Raw genomic sequence first — 24,654 nt, 5'->3', positions numbered from 1 at the left:
ATTAGTAGCCAGAGTATTTTTTTAAAACAAATACATTTTATTTACTTATTTTATAAATTATTTTTATTTTTGGCTGCGTTGGGTCTTCAGGTTGCTGTGTGCGGGCTTTCTCTAGTTGCGGCAAGCGGGAGCTAGTTTTCGTTGCAGTGCTCGGGCTTCTCATTTGCGGTGGCTTCTCTTGTTGCGGAGCACGGGCTCTAGGTGCATGGGCTTCAGTAGCTGCGGCAGGCGGACTCAGTAGTTGTGGCTCGCGGGCTCTATAGCGCAGGCTCAGTAGTTGTGGCACGTGGGCTTAATTGCTCCGCCGCATGTGGGCTCTTTGCGGACCAGGCTCAAACCCGTGTCCCCTGCATTGGCAGGCAAATTCTTAACCACTGTGCCACCAGGGAAGTCCCATAGCCAAAGTGTTGATTAGTTTATCCCATGACATCTGCTTTGCCTGTAAGTGGATCCTTAGGCTCTATTTTTTTTTTGGTTTGGTTGGTTTTTGTTTGTGTTTTTTTAATGGTAAAAAAAAAATGGAGAGGATCAAGAGTAAGCCTGATCTGGCCCTCTGACTGCATTCATGGCTGGGTGCATCTTTTAGCCTCACCCCGTGTCTGTCAGCTGACCGTTTGAAGGAGAGATTGTTGTTGCTGCCCCAGCTTGAAGGGTTATTGCTCTTCCTGTTGAGCATCTAGGCATGATTGAGGTCCTGTCATTAATGATATACTGGTACTGACCAAATATCAACAATGCCCCATCATTGCCTTGGAGTTTTTCTAATCAAACTTAGAAGCAAAATTCCTACAATATCAGAGAGTTCAAATTTGAGTTCTTGGGTTTTCCTGTCCCCAGGTTCACGGCACCTCAAGCAGAACTCTATGAAGCTGTTCTAGAAGTCCAGAAAGATTGTCTGACCCTCTGCTCCCCTGGAACAAGCTTGGATAACATCTACAGCATGATGCTAACACTGATAGGACAGAAACTTAAAGAGTTGGGGATCGTGAAGAACACTAAGGAAAATAATGCCTTCAAGGTACTTCACTTCCTTTGACCCCATTTCTTAAGAACACCTGACATGCTGCTTAGTTTTCATCCTACGTAAAGCTAATTAGATTTAGAAATGGTGTTTGTGATTCTTCACCAGTAAGAGGGACTTTTTTTGAACATGGATTAAAGCAAAACGTGCAGTACTTATTTCTACCAGAAGATGGCAGCACATCTGGTTCATTGCATACTGTGTAACTAGCTCAGTCTTCAGAAAACAAAATGAAGTCTGGTACAGACAGGTTGGAAGAGGACATAAAACGGAGGAGAGGTTAACTCTTAATTCTTTTGTAGTGATTTTGAAAAGGTAGGGGTCGAAGGGGAGGGTGTTTCTTGCTTCAGTAACATTGTTGAGACTTTTAACAATATCCTCAGTTGCCATGTTTAGTGAATTTCATCTGCATCCAAAATGTGATAGTGTTCAGTAAAATTTAAAGCCTCAGCTTTAAATTAAATGGTATGCGACCATGCCAGGTGGTCAAACGAAACAGACCAGTAAGGCATCTCCTAGCTCCAAGTTTAGGCTGCCAGGGTTCCTTTTATCAATAGGAAAAAAGCTATAAATTCCTCCTGTTCATGCCAACAAATCTTTAATCAGCGGATAGAAATATCCAAGCTAGTAAATGCCTAATAATTACTGTGTTACATGGTGTTTCATACCTACTCCACAAGTTGCTATGAGATACTTAGGGTCTCCAGAGTAGCCTTCCTAAGAGGGACATGCGAACATTGAAAAGAGAACTATTCTAACATAATTATCTTCCCTCTCCCAAGGCAAGAGATTTTCATTTGCCGTAGTCATTACTGGGCTTACCCCAGTTAGCATGTGTGTAGTATATTAAATTGTAAGAATAGAAATGTGGATTAATTAGAATGCTGTTGGCAGAATTGCATACAAGAGGTGGCAGTTTTCAAGTCTCTTAAGCATTAGCCCGAGGATAGGTGAAACAAGTGGCAGAACTGGGGGCAGGGGTCAGTATTAACACATATCTCATGGCATTATATATGCCCAACTTTCCCCTTAAGGGGTCATTGCTCTAGTAACACTGAGGTAATATCTTTTCCAGGCTGCTCGAAAATACTGCCCGCATCATGTTGGCCATTACCTCGGGATGGATGTCCACGACACTCCAGACATGCCCCGCTCCCTCCCTCTGCAGCCTGGTATGGTAATCACGGTGGAGCCAGGTAAGGGGAGGTGCTAGCAACCTCTGATCCCTTGGGACATTTAATTCTAGTGTTAGATAGAAAGGTAAACACTTTATTTTTACCTGAACGAATGTAATTAAATTAGAAGAGACAGGAAAATGAATCTCTCCAGTAGAAGGGTACTTTATTTTAGATTTTTCTTGAACTTTTTTATTTCACATCACACAATTTGTTTAATTTGACTTCTCCAATAAACAACAGATGGGGAATACTTTCAATCAGTAGATATTAAGAAAGAAATCTTTTTTTAACCCTGCCTTTGCCAGGGCCAGTTTGTACTAGTCCTTCCCATCATCTTGGTGGGCTGCTGACACTTGTGAAGCCCCTGGCACTTTTCTGTCGAGACACTCAGACTCCCCATGTTCTCAGTTGCAGCTCCTCTGCATTGAACTGCCTGCATTATTCCACTTTTTAGTATCCAGATCCTTTCTTCTAAGCTTCAGAGAGAGCTGGCAGTCTAATGGTTCTCCAGCTTGAATGATGCTGGATGTTGGGCAGGATTCAGGAGAAAAGTGGTGGCCGCGGTGGAGTGTGAAGATTGATATTACCAGTCAGTTTTTCTTTCCTTTTTTTTTTGCGGTACACGGGCCTCTCACTGTTGTGGCCTCTCCCATTGCGGAGCACAGGCTCCGGCCGTGCAGGCTCAGCGGCCATGGCTCATGGGCCTAGCCGCTCCGCAGCATGTGGAATCTTCCCGGACCGGGGCACGAACCCGTTTCCCCTGCATCGGCAGGCGGACTCTCAACCACTGCGCCACCAGGGAAGCCCCACCAGTCAGTTTTAAACATCAGTGCTGCTTCTGTCATGAAGGCAGATCTCAATCTTAGATTTCAAGCGTTTTCACCTCTAAATTATGTAAGTTATAGTTGGGACACATCTTTTATGCCACCCTTTAAGTCCGGGCATATGTTGCTCTCTGTGACCTTATGTACTGTTAAGTCCAATCTATTTGACGCTTCCTTAGACTTCGACTACATTTTCCTTTGCTGGTCTTTTTCTTCTTATCACAGAACAGCATCTGTGAGTACAGAGAAGGAAGTTTACAGTTTCTTTAATATGAAAAGGCCTGGTGTCTGTCTGACTTCATAATTAGAAAGGGAACCTTGGTTTCTTAGAATTTTTCAAACGTTCATTAAGGTCTTCCTTTTTCCCTCTTTACATCATGTACACGTCAGTTACATTTATGACTTATTTGAGTATTTCTGCAGCTTCTGGTTGTTGAGGCTAATATCTAAGTAAGTGTTTTTTAAATACATTTTAAAATGCCTTAAGTCTTTATTTTAGCAAAGTGCCCTTTTTCCAGGGAACTGTTAGGCAGAGAAAGAATGCATTTATATAATCTACTGGGTCCCAGCATATATTGACATACTCATAAATTAAGTAACTTTAGTGGCCCATTTGAGCCATTAGAACGTGACAGAATCATGATCAACATTATTGTAGTTGTATAGATCTTGTAGTCTGGTATACAAAATAACTATAATAATAGTTCTAGTAATGATAGGTAACACTTACTGACCATTTATGTACCAGACATTTTTATATATATTATCTCATTTAATCTCCACATTTCTATTAGGTAGGTACTGTTAGGATCCCAACTTTATAGACGTTAACTTACTTGCCCCAAATCATCCAGTTGCTGCCATTTATGAATAGAATGTTCTGATTCTTTTTTCTACTTCTCAGGTATTTATATTCCAGAGGATGACAAAGATGCCCCTGAGAGGTTCCGTGGTCTTGGTGTACGAATTGAGGATGATGTAGTGGTAACTGAGGACTCACCTCTCATCCTTTCTGCAGATTGTCCCAAAGAGATGAATGACATAGAACAGATATGCAATAGGGCCTCTTGACCCTCAGTGTGGCCCACATGCATCTTAGGTTCAGAAGGGGTGGACGTTGGCCTCTGTGCACGTGTGCTTTCTGGGGGTCTCTGTGTGGACATTTATACACGTGTTCCACTGGGGAGTGCAGCAGCTGTATGAGTGTATGTAGTTGTGTATGTGGTCTTTTCTTGTTTTATGTAGCTAGAAATCTGGGAAATTGAGTTTTTGGATTGTATGTTACTGCAACTTTAGTAACATTAATTCTGTAGAATTAATGACTCAGACAAGTTTAGTTTTCAGATGTAAAGAAAGATCTTGGTTACATATGTCCATGCATCCCAGTTATCACATGGAGAAAATTCTCTGCTTCTCTCCAGGTCCTTCCCCTTCTGCACTTTTCCTGAGATCTACCTAATATCATAAGATTTTTGTGTAATGCTTATATATTTTGAGCCAATCACCAAGGTCTTTGCCTACACTGAAAACCACCCATCAGTGATTGTGGGTGGCCAGTACATACCTTCCATAACACCTGCCTACCTATCCAGGAGCCCACGTATCTACCGGAGCCATGTGAGCCCTCAGGGCACTGGTGTCCTACAGTTACACCATTTAGCCACAGTCCAGATTCCAGCAACACTAGCTATCGAACAAAACATTTTTGAGCCTTTCTTGCTATTTGGTTACCTGGGACCTGGAAGGTGTTTAGATTCTTGATAAGGAAGGAAATGAAAGAGAAAGAAAAGTATATGTGTCTGCTATAGATCCAGACCACCATCGTCTGTTCTCAGTCTAAAGTTGATTCCTTTCCCAGACATCCATGCTTTCTTTATAGATTCTTAATGCATTGACCCTCAGCACACCGTTGAAGCTGCTTCCCTGGCCAAGGGCAGATCCTCTACTTACCCTATTAAAGTCAGAGGAATGTTACCCAGTGTTCAGAGAGACACCCCAGTTATCATTCTGTGATTTCCTCTAGTGCCAATAAAAACAAAATATGCAACCCACTCAGTACCTGTAAACACCCTGTGATCCTTTCCTCCCTTGGACGTTAGCACTGGAAGGACAATGGTAAAGACTCATGTTTCCCTCAACACAGTGTTGGGTGCAATTATATAATACTCAGTTTGTGAAGTGAACAGGGCTAGACTGCTGCAGATAGGTTATTTGGGAGCTTCTATCATAGGGGAAAGCTTTAAGAACTAGTGTGTTCACCTCCTTTAAACCTGCATATGAGCTCAAGATGTATAAAACATGCTGATTGTTAGAACATAAATTTGAAAACTTTTAAGAAAATATTTGCATTAGGGAAGAACAGGCTAGGAGATTAACACTCCTTTGCAGTGCTAGAGGTTTGCCCGTCTTGTCAGAAAAACCCAAGGTACAGAGCCCAAAGCAGACAGGCAGTGACTTCATCAGGAGACAAAGATAATGTTAGCGACCAAAGTGATACAAATTGTGTCCTGACGGTGCTCACCCGCAAATGCTTGGCTGTGCTCAGCAGCTGTGGGAATGGATGGCTGCACAGCGGGAGTCATCATCCCTGCGCCTGCCCTCCTCACCCGCCTCCAACTTCTCAGTCCTGTGCTTGTTACTTTCTAAGAGGGGACTGAAAAGAAACCCACGGCTTCTCACTCCCTTGGCCTGTATGGCCTCAACAACCTTTTTCTGGAATTGGGTTACCGTTGTTCACTTACAATCCTGGAATAAGGAATTTCCTTTTCTTCCTATAAGTCATTTTCTGTAGTCTTCAACTTTCTAGCTAAAAGCTTAGGCAGCTTTTATGAATAGCAGCCTACTTGGACATGAAACAGACTTCTTCCAGCTGGATTCCTGGCAAGTTCTACAGGTGTTGCAAGTCACACGTAGAGCGGCTGTTGTGGAATTCTTCTGGTGATTTATAGTCCCTGACCCAGGCATATTGTCCTTTGAGTCCCCGATTAACCACAGCAGCTAACATTTGCATCAGACTATCAGAACCTTCAAGAAGTGACACAGTGAGCATCTCAGAGCAGCGGTTTAGTGACTGTCTGATCTGTTCAGGATTAGTTGAGCAGATAATTGTGCACAGTGCCGGAATCTCATTAATTCTTAGCCCTTACCACAGACATGCCCCACATTTCCCTCCTTGTTTCAGTATAATAAATACTTCATATATACACCAAGCTCTCCTAATGAAAACCTTAATTTTTAAAAAATGCTTCAAATGTTACACTGGAATTTTTCTCCCTGAATTGAAGAAATATAGCTAAAATATTAACAATAATCTAAAGGCAAGAAGTATATCTAGGGCTTCCCTGGTGGCGCAGTGGTTGAGAGTCCGCCTGCCGATGCAGGGGACACGCGTTCGTGCCCCGGTCCGGGAAGATCCCACATACGGTGTAGCAGCTGGGCCCGTGAGCCATGGTTGCTGAGCCTGTGCGTCCGGAGCCTGTGCTCTGCAACGGGAGAGGCCACAACAGTGAGAGACCCGCGTACTGCAAAAAAAAAGAAGTATATCTAGATGGCCTCTGCTGCGTACTTTTATGGTTTTATTTCAGGAATTGTTATTTTTCTCTATAATTAAACTGGGACTGTGTTTTTTATTTGAAACACAGCAGTAGAAATAGGATAATAACTCTCCTCTTCCCATAGTCATACCCAAGTTAGGAAGGTACTTCTTATGGTGACTTAAAGTTCTCTTTGTGTGTCTTCTTTCAAAATATTGTTATCTTTTTTATTAATTTTTGTAAGGTCAGAAAAGGAAAACTCCTACTATAGACATTATATCTTAATTGGGTTTAAGATCCATGAAATAGGTTAAATCCCCGGATAAAGACATTGTAACTCATTAAAATAGAAAACTTGGGCTTTGTTGTTTTTCAAAGCATACATAACCAACATCCTCCTTAGCTTTCTTAATAATAGAAAGAATGCAGATATGATGCATGAGTGCTGCCTCTCCCTGTCCTGTGTCCATGTCACATCACATGTACAGCATAGTGGCTGTCCCACCAGTTCCACCTGTGACCCCAGAGTCCTTTGTAACACAGTGTTTCCAGTAACTGCTGTCAGTAAAACAAGAGTTGGGATTTGAGTGAGACTCTCTACCATCCCTCAACTGGCATATGATCAACAATAATGTAACTTATTTGTGTTTGTATGTTAGAAACTAAATGAGGGCCCAGGATGGTGTAAGCATAAAGGATCTTGCTTGGAAGACGTTTTTACCGTGTGTTTTTTTTTTGTTTCTTTGTTTTTAATTTTAGTTTCCTGAAGTGGGATCTGTATCCCAAAACTTAAGCTGATAGGGTTAAGTTTTAAGCCTGGACAAATATACTTCAAGCTGAAGTGTTTAATAATGCTAATATGAGAAGGTGAATACATCATTAAACCCTAATTGTAGAGCAGAATTCCACTGTCACAAAGCACATTTGTCTTCCTGGCTCCTTTCACCTCTGCCTATGTGTCACTGAGGAGCTTGGGGTAAGCATCAGTATTATTCAGATCAGGGATCCCCACTGAAACCAAGGCCTCTTGGGGTGTGCTTCATGAGAAGCTGAGAGAACTGCAGTCTTTGTGAGCATTTCTTAATGCTTTGTATGACTTTTGTGCAATTATATAAGTTCATTTGGACAAAATGCTGTTACTTTTTAAGGCCCTATTGACTGAAAGTAGATATGTCATTCCCCAACAAGGGAAGACCATTTGTTACCGTCATTTTAAAAATAAACTATAAAACGATGTAAGAGTGTTTGGTTTGTGCATGTATGTGTGTGTTATTTTCAAATCTACAGTTTATAGCTTTAAATGTGACAACATTTTGTTTTACAAAGTATTTTATTTTACAGAGTATTCATTAACTACTGTCACAAAATCATGATAGCAAACTTGAGATAATCTTAGCAGTCATAGAAGGGGGAAAACCAATGGATTAGATTGACTCAAGGATCAAACGTATTAACATGGTGAATATACTTGATAACATTGTATTTTATAATTGAAATTTGCTAAGAGAATAGAACTTAAATGTTCTCACCAAAAAAAAAAAAAAAAAAGAAGATAAATATGTGAGTTGATGGATGTGTTAATTAACTAGATGGGGGACATCTTTTCACAATGTATACGTGTATCAAATCATCACCATGTACACTTTAAATATCTTACAGTTTTGTCAATTACAACTCAAGGAAGCTGGGGGAAAAAGGGCTGACTCTCCACAAAACTGACATAGGTCTCCAGACAGCCCCTGTAGAACTCAAGACATTATAGCCATGAGCATTTTATGAAGGGCAAATTTTGCAAAATTGTAAATATGTAAACTTTCTCAGCAAGCCATATAAAGAATCCTAAGTGTAAGCATCTCTTTTATTTATTTATTTATTTGGCTGTGTTGGGTCTTCGTTGCTGCACATGGGCTTTCTCTAGTTGCGGCGAACGGGGGCTACTCTTCGTTGCGGTGTGCGGGCTTCTCACTTGCAGTGGCTTCTTTTGTTGTGGAGCACGGGCTCTAGGCGTGTGGGCTTCAGTAGTTGCAGCTCATGGGCTCAGTAGTTGTGGCTCACGGGCTCTAGAGCGCAGGCCAGTAATTGTGGCACAGGGGCTTAGTTGCTCCGTGGCATGTGGGATCTTCCCGGACCAGGGCTTGAACCCGTGTCCCCTGCATTGGCAGGCAGATTCTTAACCACTGCGCCACTGCGGACGTCCCCAAGCATCTCTTACTATTAGGAATCCTCTTTAAAATCTGGGGCTCTCTAAGATGTGCTCTCCAACATTTTTTTTTTTTTTAAACAGAGAACAGGAGGGTTTTTTTGTTTTTTTTTGTTTTTTTTTTTGTTTTTTATTTAGGGCTGTGTTGGGTCTTCGTTTCTGTGCGAGGGCTTTCTCTAGTTGTGGCAAGCGGGGGCCACTCCTCATTGTGGTGCACGGGCCTCTCACTATCGTGGCCTCCTCTTGTTGCGGAGCACAGGCTCCAGACGCGCAGGCTCAGTAGTTGTGGCTCACAGGCCTAGTTGCTCCGCGGCATGTGGGATCTTCCCAGACCAGGGCTCAAACCCGTGTCCCCTGCATTAGCAGGTGGATTCTCAACCACTGCGCCACCAGGGAAGCCCAGCTCTCCAACATTTTTCACATCCTGGAACACATAAAAAGATATTTTTTATATGGCACAGTGGAACAAACTTAAGGGGACTTAGAAATGTGTACAGGTGACTTAGAGAAGAAAATTAATTACATACCCTTTATATAATTATAAGCAAAAATTCATGCAAAGTTTAAAGGAATTTTTAAATTTGTATAACACTTCCAAAAGATAAATTTTAAAATGTCAATAAAAGACTTAGCTTCCTTTGGACACATGACTTTTTGATAACAGGCTGAAACACCTGCACACAATTCCTGATCCAAACTTTGTAGTGATATTGTCTTCAGATTCTTCATAATCACCATTTACAAGAAACTGTTTGTGCAAGTAGGTGACAAGGAATTTAAAACCATTTTTATGATCATTCAAAAATGTGTAACTGGGGACTTCCCTGGTGGTCCAGTGGTAAAGAATCCGCCTTGCAATGCAGGGGATGCGGGTTTAATCCCTGGTCAGGGAACTAAGATCCCACATGCTGCAGGGCAACTAAGCCAGCGTGCCTCAACTAGAGCCCGCGTGCCACAAACTAGAGCCCGCGTGCCACAAACTAGAGCCCACATGCCCTGGAGCCTGCGTGCCACAACTAGAGAGAAGCTGACGCACCACAACAAAGAGCCCGCGCGCCACAACTAAGACTGATGCAGCCAAAAATGAATAAAATAAATAAATAATAAATCTTTTTTTAAAATAAAATAATTTTTTAAGATGTGTAATTGAACTGATGAATGGATAAATGAAACATACATCCATCAGCAGATGAATGTATGAAACGTGGTCTATTCATACAATGAAATATTCAGCCATAAAAAGGAACAAAGCACTGATACAGGCCACAACATGAAAGAACCTTGAAAACATTCTAAGTGAAAGAAGCCAGGCACAAAAGGCACATATTCTATGATTCCATTTATATGAAATGTCCAGGATAGGCACATCCATGGAGACAGAAAAGTAGATTAGTGGTTGCAAAGGGCTGAAGCCAGGAGGAAATGGAGTGACAGCTTACAGGTATGCTTTCTTTTTTAGGTGATGAAAATGTTTTGGAATTAGTGGTGGTAGCTGCACAACTCTGTGAGTATACTAAAAACATTGAATGGTACACTTTTAAGGGGAATTTTATGGTATATGAATTAAATCTCGGTAATTTACAATTGAAACTAAATTTCAAAGACTCTAGTAACTTCCTTTCGTTGACAAATGCAATGTGAAAATTTTTTTTTTTTGGCATCCCCTGGCAGCATGTGGGATCCTTGTTCCCTGACCAGGGATCGAACCCACGCCCCCTACGTTGGAAGCATGGAGTCTTAACCACTGGACCGCCGGCGAAGTCCCAATGTAAAATTTCTTATAATGTGGATTTCCAATCAAATCGAAATCATTTCCATCAAATATTTCAAGTTAAGCTATAATTCACAGAACGTATGTACATTTTTGGAACAGTCATCCTGCCTATACCTTTGACCACAGAGGTCAGAGGTGTCCAGTGTATGTGAAGCAGAGGGCAGGGCTGTTGAGAGCTGCACCTGCAAGGAGCACTGGCCCAGTCTTCACCCCCATGACACCCTTGGCCAGCAGCACCTTAGGCATTGGCACCTGAAACACCAACTGCTGCAGTGACTCCTTTGTCTTGGATGAACAGCAGCATACTCAACACCTGCTGCTGAGCTGGGCCAGGTGGTCATGCTGAATATGACCAGGTGGTAGCACCCCTCTTGGCCATATTTCAGTGAGTCCACAGCTCATGGTGATACGGTGACAGGTAAGGGGGCTCTGGCTCCTCCAGGCTCCATCCATCTGGCCATCTTAAGGACAGGAGGGACCAGTATCTCCCAGCATACTAATTTCAAGGCACATCACTTAGGGTATTTAATTTAGGATTATAAAATCTAGAATTATGCTGACTAGAGCTTACTTACCTTGGACATAAAAATGTGTGGCACTACGTAAATATTGATTCAAATTTCCAGTTTTTAAAGCTCAGTGGTTCTGGATAGTTGCCACTAAATGCTGTCTTTCTTTTCCTAGCAATCTTGAGATTGGGAAGCCTACAATGGTATACCAAAAATGTTTATAAAAATAGTTATCTTGAAAAATGTTATTTAGTATTTCATTGATCGGTGTTTGGTTATGCTTATCTGCATGTTACATGGATTAAAATCTCTAATGAACTATAGCTAACTCCTGCACTGATTATAATCTGGGCAGTGGACTATATGTTATATGTGAATGATTCTACTTTACTATAGGAATTGCTATGCATAATAAATTGTACTTGACATTTCATAAAGTAGTTAGAGCAAGCTCAGAGTCCACCTGCAGAAGGCTGATAGAGTAGCTCTTGATAAAAATATGAGTATGGTTGTTCCTCAAAAAATTAAAGTTATCATTTGATCCAGCAATTCCACTTCTGAGCATATACTCAAAAGAATTGAAAGCAGGGACTCAAACAGATATTTGTACACGCACATTCATAGCAACATTATTCACAAAAGCCAAAAGATGGAAACAACCCAAATGTCCACCAGCGGATGAATGGATAAATAAAAATGTGGCAAAGCCATACAATGAAATATTATTCAACTTTAAAATGGAATGAAATTCTGATACATGCTACAACATGGATTAACCTGTAAGACATTGTGCTAAGTGAAATAAGCCAGGTACAAAAGGACCAATATTCTATGATTCCACTTATATGAGGTGCCAGAGGAGTCATTCATAGAGATAGACAGTGAAATGATAGTGGTTTCCAGAGTCTGGGAGAGGGAGGGGAGGGGAGTCATTGTACAAGGGGAACAATTTTAATCCGGGAAAATGGTAAGTTCTGGAGATGAATGGTGGTGATGGTTGTACAACAATGTGAATGTGCTTAATGTCACTGAACTGTACACTTAAAAATGGTTAAAATGGGCTGCCCTGGTGGCGCAGTGGTTGAGAGTCCGCCTGCCGATGCAGGGGACACGGGTTCGTGCCCCAGTCCGGGAAGATCCCACATGCCACGGAGTGGCTGGGCCCGTGAGCCATGGCCACTGAGCCTGCGCGTCCAGAGCCTGTGCTCTGCAATGGGAGAGGCCACAACAGTGAGAGGCCTGCGTACTGCAAAAAAAAAAAAAAAAAATGAGGCTAAGCCCCCCGAAATGGTTAAAATGGTAACATTTATGTATATTTTACCACAATTAAAGTTTTTCAACTATATTAGCTTGTGGGCAAGGGGAAGAGGAGGGCTAAAGGCAAACTGAGGTTGACAGTACTTAAGTATTTAAAACAAGAATTAATAAAATGCTAAATCAGGTACTTCCCTGGCAGTCCAGTGGTTAAGACTCTGTGCTTCCACTGCAGGGAAGTTCCCTGACCAGATATTGAACCCAGGCCCGTGGCACTGAAAGCGTGAAGTCCTAACCACTGGAACACCAGGGAGTTCCCTGTTGCTCCATTTTGTAGTTACATTTCTTGAGTGAATCAACAGATTCTCTACTAAGCAGGTACTACTACTCTGAAACCAACCAGGGTGACAAAAGGATTATTATTCATTATCATAATACTTAACCACTAAAGGCTTAGGGACATAGGTATCAGTCAGACTCCAGTCAGGAAAACAAGCTACTCTAAATATTTAATGTAACATCCACAATTGGTCTCACAGGAATTGAAAGAGCAGCCAGATGGGATGGTGAGGCATCCTAAAGATTAGCAACAACAGGAAGACACTACCTCCAGGCTGGAGGAGGAGAGAAGTAAGTGGAGTTTCTCTAGACCAGGAGCCAGGTCAACTGCAGAAGCTGGGCCACAGAGGCCTGCCTGCTGACAGGAGCTGAGATCTCAGACTCAGCTGCTTCCAGAGATGCCACCCGAGGCCAAGAGAGGGAGGGACATCCACTGACTGTCCTTTTACACCATCCTCTCCTCTCCAGCCAGTGCATCCCACTGGCCAAGCCAAAGGCCAGCTGACGCTGACCTCTAGGTAGGGCTGCCACCTAATGACATGAAGCGACACAGGGAAAGGGCAAGGAATAGACCTGAAGGCAAACAGATTTTGTGATTTTTATGAGCGTACAAATTACTAAGTTACACAGTGTATAAACCTTCCAACAAAATGACTAAGTTTGATACCATTCTTTCTAAAAACTACCGGCTTTTCTGCCATTTTATTGTTTTACATCAAGTTGCTAATTGATATAACACACTTTGTAACTTGCACAAGGTCACACTGAAAATGAAATACATTCTTTTTTAAAAATATTTATTTATTTATTTTGGCTGCACCGGGTTTTAGTGGTGGCACACAGGATCTTCGTTGCGGCATGCGGGGGGTTTTTTTTTTTTTTTTTTTTTTTTTTAGTTGTGGGCATGTGGGGGTCTTTAGTTGCAGCACACGAACTCTTAGTTGCAGCATGTGGGATCTAGTTCCCTAACCAGGGATTGAACCCGGGACCCCTGCATTGGGAGTGTGGAGTCTTAGCCACTGGACTACCAGGGAAGTCCCCAAAATAATGTTCTTTTTTTAAAAACTAAACTTTATTTATTTTTGGCTGCACTGGGTCTTTGTTGCTGCACGTGGGCTTTCGCTAGTTGTGGCGAGCAGGGGCTACTCTTCGTTGAAGTGCATGGGCTTCTCATTGTGGTGGCTTCTCTTTGTTGCAGAGCACAGGCCCTAGGCACACAGGCTTCAGTAGTTGTGGCACGTGGGCTCAGTAGTTGTGGCTCACGGGCTGTAGAGCGCAGGCTCAGTAGTTGTGGAGCACGGGCTTAGTTGCTCCGTGCCATGTGGGATCTTCCCGGACTAGGGCTCGAACCCGTGTCCCCTGCATTGGCAGGTGGATTCTTAACCACTGCACCACCAGGGAAGACCCCCCAGAGTATGTTCTTGATTGAGTTCCTTCTCCATTTTCTTCCCAACTTTTGGTTCTGGACCATCTAGAATCGATCTTACATCTGATTCCAATCCTGGGCAACCACTTTGATCATATTTACCGAAATCATTTCTGGACAACCAAAACACACCCTGATAAACTAATGTACAACCGAAAGGTGTTTTCTTAGAGACTTCAATTACTTGTTTTAATATGTACATGGAGAGGATTAAAAACAATCCTCAACTCATTTATCTTTTACTTTGGAATTTCTTTTATGGAATGGTATCATTTTATGTTAAGATTACATTCCAAGAAAACTCCAAATTATAGAAAAGGGGGAATTATTTTCATAGGAATTAATATAAAAAGTCTAGCTGCAATCCCAGCCAGCTCCATCCAATATATTACTTATAAAAAATTGTCCCCTGTAAAGCAACTATACTCCAATAAAAATTAATTTAAAAAAAAAGAGTTACAAACTATGTACTGTATACACAGGGAATATAGTCAGTAATATTGTAAGGAGTGTGTATGGTGACAGTGACCTATTGTGATCATTTCATAATGTATAAAAATATTGAATCACTATGTTGTACACCTGATTCTAATATAATATTGTATGTTAATTATAATTCAATAAAAAATAAGTGAAAATAATAAAAAAAAAACATGGTGGCACTAAGAATGATTTCTTATTCTGTGAATTGTGCCAGTAAAAATTCGACATTAAAATTATAATCCCAGGGCTTCCCTGGTGGCGCAGTGGTTGAGAGTCCCCCTGCCGATGCAGGGGACACGGGTTCGTGCCCCGGTTCGGGAAGATCCCACATGCAGCAGAGCGGCTAGGCCCGTGAGCAATGGCCGCTGAGCCTGGGCGTCCGGAGCCTGTGCTCCGCAATGGGAGAGGCCACAACAGTGAGAGGCCCGCGTACCGCAAAAAAAATTTTTAAATAAAAAAATAATCCCAGATGTTAAGTAGACTTATTGTGCTGATCATTTCATGATATATACAAATATCAAATCATTATGTTGTATACCTGAAGCTAGTATAATGTCAATTATGCCTAAATAAATTTTTTTTTAATTAAAAACAAAAATTGTCCCCCCCCAAAATTATCCCCAAACTCTTTGAATGACATGATCATTCTTAACTTTAAAATGTTGATTCTGAGCTTGAGAGAAGATTATGCAGATATCCTTGGTATTGCCCCAAGGATGACTATCCAAGTGTAGCTCCTGACCAGAGCAAATTAGGCAAAGGGTGAGGACAGATGCATACCAGAAGACAGCTCAATAGTGAGTGTGGGGATACACAGTTGACTAAAGGACTGAATGCCCTTTTTTTTGAGATAATGAAGTGTCCGTTTTCCCTCTACAGTAAACCTTGGCCTCAGGACTTTCACAATAGCACACATCAGCACAACATAACTACAGAATGCAATGATTTACACCAAAATGCATCCCAAATAACTAAGCTTCTCGATGCAAAAGGGAACAAGATAGAACCCTATAGACCTTTTCTTTTAATAACAAATGTAGTTTTGTATTCTCCATGAACAAACAAGTGGCACAAGAGGCAGTGCAGATGTGTCCTGCTGGGCCACAGGAAGAGCCTCCCTGCAAATAAAATTTTGCTGTGGGGGAAATACATGAGTGGAGCAGCCACACGAAGCTGCTAGGTGAGGGGTCCCCGAGCGAACACAGCACCCCATGTGCGAACCCAGGGGCAGGGTCCATACTCATTCAACTTTCCCTAGCTGCAACTGAGCCAGGTGCTAGGTGAAGGGGCAACACACAGTCCCTCCCTCAAAGAGTTCTTAGTCTGCTAAGAGACACTGGCCTATAAAGAATTACAATGCAGAGACTTCCCTGGCTGTCCAGTGGTTAGGACTCCAGGCTTCCACTGCAGGGGGCACAGTTTCGATCCCTGGTTGGGGAACTAAGATCCCATATGCCACGTGGCTCAGCCAGAAGATTAAATAAATAAAAATAAAATAAAAATACCTCTCCCTTTAAAAAAAAATTACAATGCAGTATCATATCATATTAGAGCTACAGTGATGGCACAAAGGTTGGAGGGATGAGCTGAATTTGAGAAGAAATTCGGACCACTGGTCAGAGAAAATACCATACGAGTTTTGTTATAGAATTGCCACATTTGGATAGCACTTTCACTTACATGATCTCATTTATGCTTGGGATGACCCCATGAGGCACTCCATTCTCCTAATTTTACAGATGAGGAAAATAGTCTCCCTAAGGATGTGATTTACACAACTTCACAGAGTAAGTACAAGATGTGGATGGAATTCAGTTCTTTGGACTTGCAACTATGATTTATAAACTCGTCGAACAATTACTAGGTGTGATGTGCTGGGCTGATCATTCCATGTGCGGTATCTCATTTAATCCCTGTAGCAACAATTCCTATCACTCCTCATTTTATAAATGAGAAAAGCAAGACTTTTTCAGGAGTTAAAATAAGCTGTCCAAGCCAGGATTTGAAGTTAGCTGTGCCTCAGAACCTGAGCCCTTCAAAGCTCTACTGTGCTATGCTACTTCCCATCTTTATGGGAAGTAAGTAAGTACTTCCCAAACTGGCGTGGTGCAGCTGGTGTCAGACACGCGCGCGTTAGAATTTCTCCTTGGCCATTTGCCAGCTCTCTGATCTTAAGACAATTTGCTTAACCTTCTCTTACCTTCACTTTCCTCCTCTATAGAATAGTAATCGTACATATCTGGCCACCCTGGTTATTCTACTAACAGCATCTCCACTTATTCTTTTATTTTGCATTTAACCCAATTTGTAATTCATTGCTGTTATCTGCCTCTACCTGTAGGATATAAGCTACATGAGGGCTAGGACTATCTATATGCATCTTGTTCACCATTGTATCTCTGATGTGTAACACATGGAAGATACCCAATAAATATTTGTTCAATAAATAACTCACCCCAGAGGAAACAGAGTTCTCTCTCTCCCTGCTTTATTATATATGACTTCCCTGGAAGGATTCTAATAGAAGTAATCAGGGCAATGAGATATTATGAATGACCACTTCTGGGTGATTCAGGACCATCTCCTGCCAAGGGAGGTGAGAAGGGGATTTTCAATCTTACCAGAATCACAAGCAGAGCCAGCATCACAAGAGTGTGACCTGTGCAGTTGCACCGGACTCTGTGTTCAGAAGGGCCCTCCACATGTTTTATGCTCAGCTGTTGCCGTCTTGAAATTCTTAATCATTTCTAAACAAGGACCGTTGCATTTTCAGTTTATACAGGGCACTGCAAATCTTGTAGCTAGTCCTGATCACATCGAATGGTTGGTGAGGGAGGAGAAAGGGGAACAAGAGGCAATATTTCTACCAAAACAAGGTCAGAGGACTCTGGAAAGTCCAAAACTCTGGACACTGTGTACATCTACCTTGAGCAATGCAGCTATATGCTCAACTCCTCATGAGACAGACTGAGTTCCTTGAAGGCAGATATAATACCTTATTCAGTCCTGTCTATAGTTTAAAATGGTGCCTAGCATTTTCTTTTAATTAAGCTGATTATTTTGAGATAATTGTAGATTCTACTTGCAAGTTGTAAGAAATAATACAGTAAGATTCAATGCCCTTTACTCAGTTTTCTCCAGTGGGAGCATCTTGCAAAACTCTTGTACAACATCATCAGCAGGATATTGACATAGCTACCAAACATTGCCATCACCACGAGTTTTCTCAAGTTGCCGGTTTATGGCCACACCCACTTCCCTCCCACCTCCTTTCTTTTTTGAATTTTATTTTTTTATTTTTTTATACAGCAGGTTCTTATTAGTCATCCATTTTACACATATTAGTGTATACATGTCAATCCCAATCTCCCAATTCATCACACCACCACCCCCACCCCTGCCACTTTCCCCCCCACCTCCTTCCCTCCTTAACCCCTGGCAAGCACTAATCTGTTCTCTGTTTCTATAATTTCATCATTTCAAGAATCATTTGAGTATGTAACCTTGTGGGATTGGCTTCTTTCACTCAGCATAATTCTCTGGAGAGTCATCCAGTAGTTGCGTGTGTCAATAGTTCATTCCTTTTTCTGGTTGAGTGGTATAGAGGTACCACTGTTTAACCATTCACCCACTGGAGGACATCTGGATGCTTCCAGTTTGGGGCTACCGTAAATAAAGCTGCTAAAACTTGTGTATGGATGTTAAAATGGACAGAAGTCTTCATTTCTCTGAGGAAAATGCCCAGGAATGCAATTGCTGGTTGTATGGGAGTTGCATGTTTACCTTTTAAAGATACTACCAGGGCTTCCCTGGTGGCGTATCGGTTGAGAAGCCGCCTGCTAATGCAGGGGACACGGGTTCGAGCCCTGGTCCGGGAGGATCCCACATGGCACGGAGCAACTAAGGCCGTGCTGCACCACAACTACTGAGCCTGTACTCTAGAGCCCGTACTCTGCAACAAGAGAAGCCACCGCAATGAGAAGCCCGTGCACCTCAAAGAAGAGTAGCCCCCGCTCGCCGCAACTAGAGAAAGCCCGCGCAGCAACTAACACCCAACACAGCCAAAAATAAATAAATAAATTTATTTTAAAAAAAAAAGATACTACCAAACTGTTTTCCCAAGTGGCTGTACCATTTTGCATTCCCACCTGCAATGTATGAGTGATCCAGGTTCTCTGCATTCTCACCAGAATTTGGTGTTGTCACAGATTTTATTTTAGCTATTCTGACACGTGTGTAGTAATATCTCATTGTGGTTTTAATTTGCATTTCTCTAATGACTAATGATGTTGAGCATCTCTTCATGCGCTTATCTGCCATCTGCATATACTCATCAATAAAAATCTCTTTCTGTCTTTCGCCCATTTTCTAATTGGTTTGGTTTTTGACTGTTGAGTTTTAAGATTTCCTTCTATATTCTAGATACTAGCGCTTTGTCGTAAACTTGCTTTGCAAATACTTTCTCCCACCCTGTAACTGTCTTTTCATCCTCTTAAAAGTCTTTCACAGAGCAAAAGTTTTTAATTCTGATGAAGTCCAATTTATCAATTGTTCCTCTGATCTCTCTCTCTCTCTCTTTTTTTTTTTCTCTTTTTGACAGGGTGCGGCGCGCCATATGCGGCATGCCGGATCTTAGTTCCTTGACCAGGGATCCAACCCGAGCCCCCTGCAGTGAAGGGCAGTCTTAACCCTGGACTGCCAGGAAGTCCCACGTCTAAGTATTCTGTCCCTAAATCCTGAATATTTCCTCCTATGTTTTATTCTAAAAGTTTTATGTTTTTATTTAAGTTCATGATACATGAGTTAATTTTCATATACTGTGTGAGAATAGGTCAAGGATTTTGTTTGTTTGGTTGGTTTTGGTTGCCTGTGAATGTCTAATTACTCCAGCACCAATTGTTGAAAATGCTCTTTTCTCTGCTGAACTGCTTTTACACGTTTTTCAGAATTTAGTTGGGCATTTTGGGTGGGTCTTTTCCTGGGTTTTCTGCTCTGTTCCATTGATCTATCTGTCTCTCTACCAGTACCACACAGTCTTGATTACCTGTAATAAGTCTTAAAAGCAGATAAAGTAATTCCTCCCATTTTATTCTTCCTTTTCAAAATTGTTTTAGCTGCTCTAGTACCTTGGCTTTTCCATATAAATTTTAGAATAATTTTGTCTGTTAACTAAAAACAAAACAAAAAAAGAAATTGCTGGGATTTAGGTGGGAATTGTGTTCAACTTTATCAGTTTGGTGAAAATTGACATCGTTGCTATGTTTAATCTTTCACTCCATGAACACAGTATGTGTCTCCATTTATTAAAAAAGTTTTTTTTTAATTCCCTGGCAGTCCAGTGGTTAGGACTTGGTACTTTCACTGCGGGGGCCCAGATTTGATCCCTGATCAGGGAACTAAGATCCTGCAACTTGTGCGGCATGACAAAAAAAAAAGTCCAAAAAGTTTTCTTTTTTAAATTTCTCTTATCAGTGTTGTTTAGTTTTAAGCATACAAGTCCTATACATGTTTCATTAAATTTATAACTTTAATTTTTTGATGATTATAAATGGCATGTTATTTTTAATTTCTATGTCATGTTCATAGCTTGTACATACAAATACAATTAATTTTTATATGTTTGTCTTGTATCCTGTGAACTTATTGATCTTACATATTAGTTCTAAGAGTTTTTTTTTTTAATTCCTTGAAATTTTCTACACTAACTATGTGTCATCTAAAAATAGGACAGTTTTGGGCTTCCCTGGTGGCGCAGTGGTTAAGAATCCACCTGCCAATGCAGGGAACACGGGTTCAAGCCCTGGTCCAAGAAGATCCCACGTGCCGCGGAGCAACTAAGCCCGTGCACCACAACCCCTGAGGCTGCGCCCTAGAGCCTGCGAGCCACAACTACTGAGCCCACGTGCCACAGCTACTAAAGCCCGTGCACCTAGAGCCCATGCTCCGCTACAAGAGAAGCCACCTCAATGGGAAGCCCACGCACCACAACGAAGAGTAGCCCCCGCTCGCCTCAACTAGAGAAAGCCTGCGCACAGCAACGAAGACCCAACACAGCCAAAAACAAATTAATTAATTAAATTAAAAAAAAAAAAGACTTCATCTTTGACCCATGGATTATTGTTTCTAGGTGTTTAGAGAATTTTCTGTTACCTTTCTCTTATTGACTTATAGTTTGATTTCATTGTGGTTGGAGAATATACTATATGATTTCAATATTTTAAAATTTTTTAAGGTTTGTTTTATGGCCCAGGATATGGTCCATTTGGTATATGCTGCATGGCACTTGAAAAAGAACATGTATGTTGCTGTTATTGGATAGAGTGTTCTAAAAATATTTATTAGATCCCATTGGTTGTTGGTGGTGTTGAGTTCTTTTATATTCTTGCTGATTGTCTAGTTGTTCTATCCATTGATGAAAGAGAGGTGTTAAAAGTTGCCACTGTAATGGTGGATTTGTCTATTTCTACTTTAAAAGCTGTCAGTTTTTCTTCACGTGTTTTTGCAGCACAGTTTTTTTTTTTTTTTTTTTTTTTTGATGCATATACATTTTGAACTGCTATGTCTTCTTGGTGGATTGACTTTTTTTTTAGCATTTATGATGTTACCTTCTCTCTCTGGTAATATTCTTTGGTCTAAAGTCTACTTAATCTGATATTAATATAATCATTTCTAGTTTCCTTTGCTTCATGTTTGTATGACATCTTTTTTCCATTATTTTACTGGCACCCTTCCTATATCATAATTTTTGAAGTGAGATTCTTGTAGACAGTATATATTGATTGGGTCATTTTTTTCAAGCTACTCTGCCAGTCTCTGTCTCTTAATTGGTATATGTATACCATTTATGTTTAATGTAGTTATTGATATGTTAAGAATTTAGTCTGTTGTTTTATTTTTTGTTTTCTGGTTGTTCTGTTTTTCATTTCTCTATTTTTATTTTCCTGCCTTCCTGTGGGTTACTTAAGCATTTTTTAGAATTCCATCTTGATTCATCTATAATGTTTTTAAGTGTATCTCTTTGTATATTTTTAAGGTGGTTGTTCAAGGTATTACATTATACATACATAACTTATGACAGTTTACTGGTGTCATCATTTTACCAGTTTGAGTGAAGTATAGATAGCTTACCTTCGTCTATGTTCATTTATAATTTTCTTAAATATTCCCTCCACATAAATTTAGAACCATGTAAGACAGTCTTATAATGTTATCTTCAACTGTCAAACATGATTTAGAAAACTCGAGGAGAAGGAAAGCCTATTGCATTTACCTCTGTTTTTGCTTACTGTGTGTTCTTTCTTATTCCTGATGTTCCAAGGTTCCTTGTTTTATTGTTTCCTTCCTATTTTAGAGAAATTCCTTTAGCCATTTTTTTGGTGGGTATGCTGCTGACAAATTCTCTCTTAGTTTTCCTTCATCTTAGAATGTCTTGATTGCCCCTTCATTGCTGAAGAATATTTTCACTGGCTATAGGATTCTGGGTTGACAGACTTTTTTGTTTTTTCTGTACTGAAAAAATATTTTGCCACTTCTTTCTGGCCTCCATGGTTTCTGATGAGAAATCTGCTGTCATTCAAATTATTTTTCCTCAATAAGTAAGTTGTCATTTTCTCTGGCTGCTTTCAAGATTTTTTTCTTTCTCTTTAGATTTTAGAAGTTTAATTGTGTCTTGGCATGGATTTTTGGGCTTATCCTATTTAGGATTTACTCAGTTTCTTGAATCTATAGTTTTAGATTTCTTGCCAAATTTGAGAAGTATTTCAGCCATTACTTCATCAATTACATTTTCAGCCTGGCTCTCTTTGTCCTTCCTTTCTGGGACTCTTGACAACACAAATGTTAGATCTTTTGTTATTTTCACTCTGGAGGTTTTTGGTTTTGTTTTTTCAGTCTATTTTCTCTCTCTTGTCCAGATTGAGTAGTTTCTATTGTTCTATCTTCCATTTCAGTGACTTTTTTTTTCTTCTCTGTCACTTCCATTCTGCTGTTAAACCTATCCACTGAGACATTTCAGTTATAGAATTTTTCTGTTCTATAATTTCCATTTGGGTCTTCTTTATCTCTTCTATTTATTTCCTGAGATTTTCTGTTTTCTCATTTGTTTCAAGCTCCTGTGTAATTGCTTGTTGAAAAATTTTTATCATTGCTGGTTTGAAATCTTTGTCAGATAATTCTAACATCTGTCATCTTGGTGTTGGCATCTATTGATAGATACTCTTTTTTCATTCATTTTTAGATCTCACAGCTCTTGGTAAGTTGAGTGATTTTCAACTGAAATTGGACATCTTAATATTATTTTATGAGACTCTGGATCTTATTTAAACCTCCCTTTTTTGACACTGCTCCTGCAAGGGAGGGTAGAGGTAGAAGTCCAGATTCCCCAGTTAGTCTCCATTAACACCCAAAGGTGAGGGTGCTCCTCATTACTGCTGGGCAGGGGTGGGAGTTCCATCTCCCTACATGGTCTCTACTGACACTGCAGTGGCGGTTGGGGGGCTCATTATTGCTGGGTGACGGTGAAAGTCCTAACTCTCCATTAGGCCTCCTCCAATACCACTCCAGCAGGGAAGGGAAGGGGTGCCTCATTACTGCTGAGTGGGAGTGGAAGTCCATACCCCTTCATGGTCCCCTCTTACACCACAGGGGTAGGGGAGCTTGTTAACACCTTGAAAGTTTCAACTCCCTAATTGGCCTATACCACCTGGTTACAGACTTGTGAACTGTACAGTCTAAGCTCCCCACTTGGGTTGGAGTGGGGCCACTTTTTTTTTTCTATGTAATTTGAATGGAGTAGAGAAGTTATTGTCTAAAACTTTTCTGTCTGCTAGAGAAAGCAACCTGTTGTTGTTTTATCTGCACTCACTGGCATTTCCAGGTTGCTGGCTTCTTCAGTTCCAAGACAGGGATATAGGAGGTAAAAAGAAAACCTAGAGAACTCACTACTGTGTCATTCCTCAAGTCCTGAGGTCCCTAACAGGCCTGCCCTCTTCTCTCCATCTTTCAGAGTCTTACGTTTTAAAATATATATATCTTATCCAGGGATTTTAGTTGTACTTAGAGAGAAGAATAGGAAAAAGTATGTCTACTCCATCTTCCCAGAAGCGGAAGTCCTGCCGAGCACTTTTGAAAAAGGCATATCTGACCATGTGGCTGACCAGTTAAAATCCTTCAGTGTCTTCTCATCACTGAGGATAAAGACCAAAACTCTTTGCATGGCTCTACTGAACATTCTTGCAAGACCTAGCCCATACCAGCAGTAAATGTTTAACAACTGACTCTAGGAGGGTAAGGGGACCCCTGGTTTGTAGTGTTGGCTGATTTCCACAGTGTAAATACTCGATTATGGCCAATTTCAAGCTAACAACATGACATTGCTAAATATAGAATTGGGAAGAGAGACTAACAATTGATTCTTGCACATCTTTGCAGACATTTTATATCACCCTCATTCTCTTCATACTGCAGCCATTCCAGGCTTCTTTATGAGTGCACTATGCATTCTGCAGCTTCCAGCTCCTTCTGTACACTGTTGGCTCAACCTGGAATGCCACCTTCTTCCATATCCCTCAGTATGTGTGAGTGCTGGAGCCAGCTTGCATCAGCTTATGGAAGCAATTGTTAAATTTTCAGGAATTTTGCAATCTGGCTGCTAAAGCTACAGATCAGGGCTTCCCCCCCCCCCTTTCTTTTTTTAAGAGCTGTTTTTTTAAACATTTACCAGCACACCACTGCATCCACTCCTCTTTGTCTGGCTCATCCTTCAATCTCAAAACATTTCCTCTAAGAGGACTTCCCCCACCCTCCAGACTGTCCCTCTGCTTCAAGGCACCCTGTACTTCCCCTTTCCTAAAATTCATTGGAATTATCATGAACTGACTATTGCCTCTCCTGTTACACATCATAAGTTCAATGATGAAAGGGGACTTTTGCAAGTACTTAAAATGTCAGATGTCTTTTTATCCAGATCAGCATGGTATAATTAATACACAGCAGGTTCTGTAGATGTTTTAGAAGTATTTGTTGAGGGGCTTCCTTGGTGGTGCAGTTGTTAAGAATCCGCCTGCCAGTGCAGAGGACACGGGTTCGAGCCTTGGTCTGGGAAGATCCCACATG

At 41.0% G+C, this 24,654-nt stretch overlaps 1 protein-coding gene across 1 annotated transcript in view; it reads left to right on the top strand.

Annotated features, from left to right (window-relative positions):
* The window catches only part of XPNPEP3 (X-prolyl aminopeptidase 3), a 57,335-nt gene extending 53,125 nt beyond the window's left edge, over window positions 1-4,210 (top strand). The window contains exons 8-10 of the mRNA XM_007453980.1: window positions 838-1,018; window positions 2,097-2,217; window positions 3,928-4,210. Of these exons, the coding sequence (XP_007454042.1) occupies window positions 838-1,018; window positions 2,097-2,217; window positions 3,928-4,094 (469 nt within the window). The 3' untranslated portion in view covers window positions 4,095-4,210. The remainder of the gene's footprint in view (window positions 1-837; window positions 1,019-2,096; window positions 2,218-3,927) is intronic.
* Window positions 4,211-24,654: the final 20,444 nt, after the last annotated feature.

The sequence above is a fragment of the Lipotes vexillifer genome, unplaced genomic scaffold (genome assembly GCF_000442215.2).
Source record: "Lipotes vexillifer unplaced genomic scaffold, Lipotes_vexillifer_v1.1 scaffold382, whole genome shotgun sequence".
Taxonomy (NCBI): domain Eukaryota; kingdom Metazoa; phylum Chordata; class Mammalia; order Artiodactyla; family Lipotidae; genus Lipotes; species Lipotes vexillifer.
The sequence above is the reverse complement of the archived record's forward strand: the minus strand, read 5'-3'. Positions and strand labels throughout refer to the sequence as shown.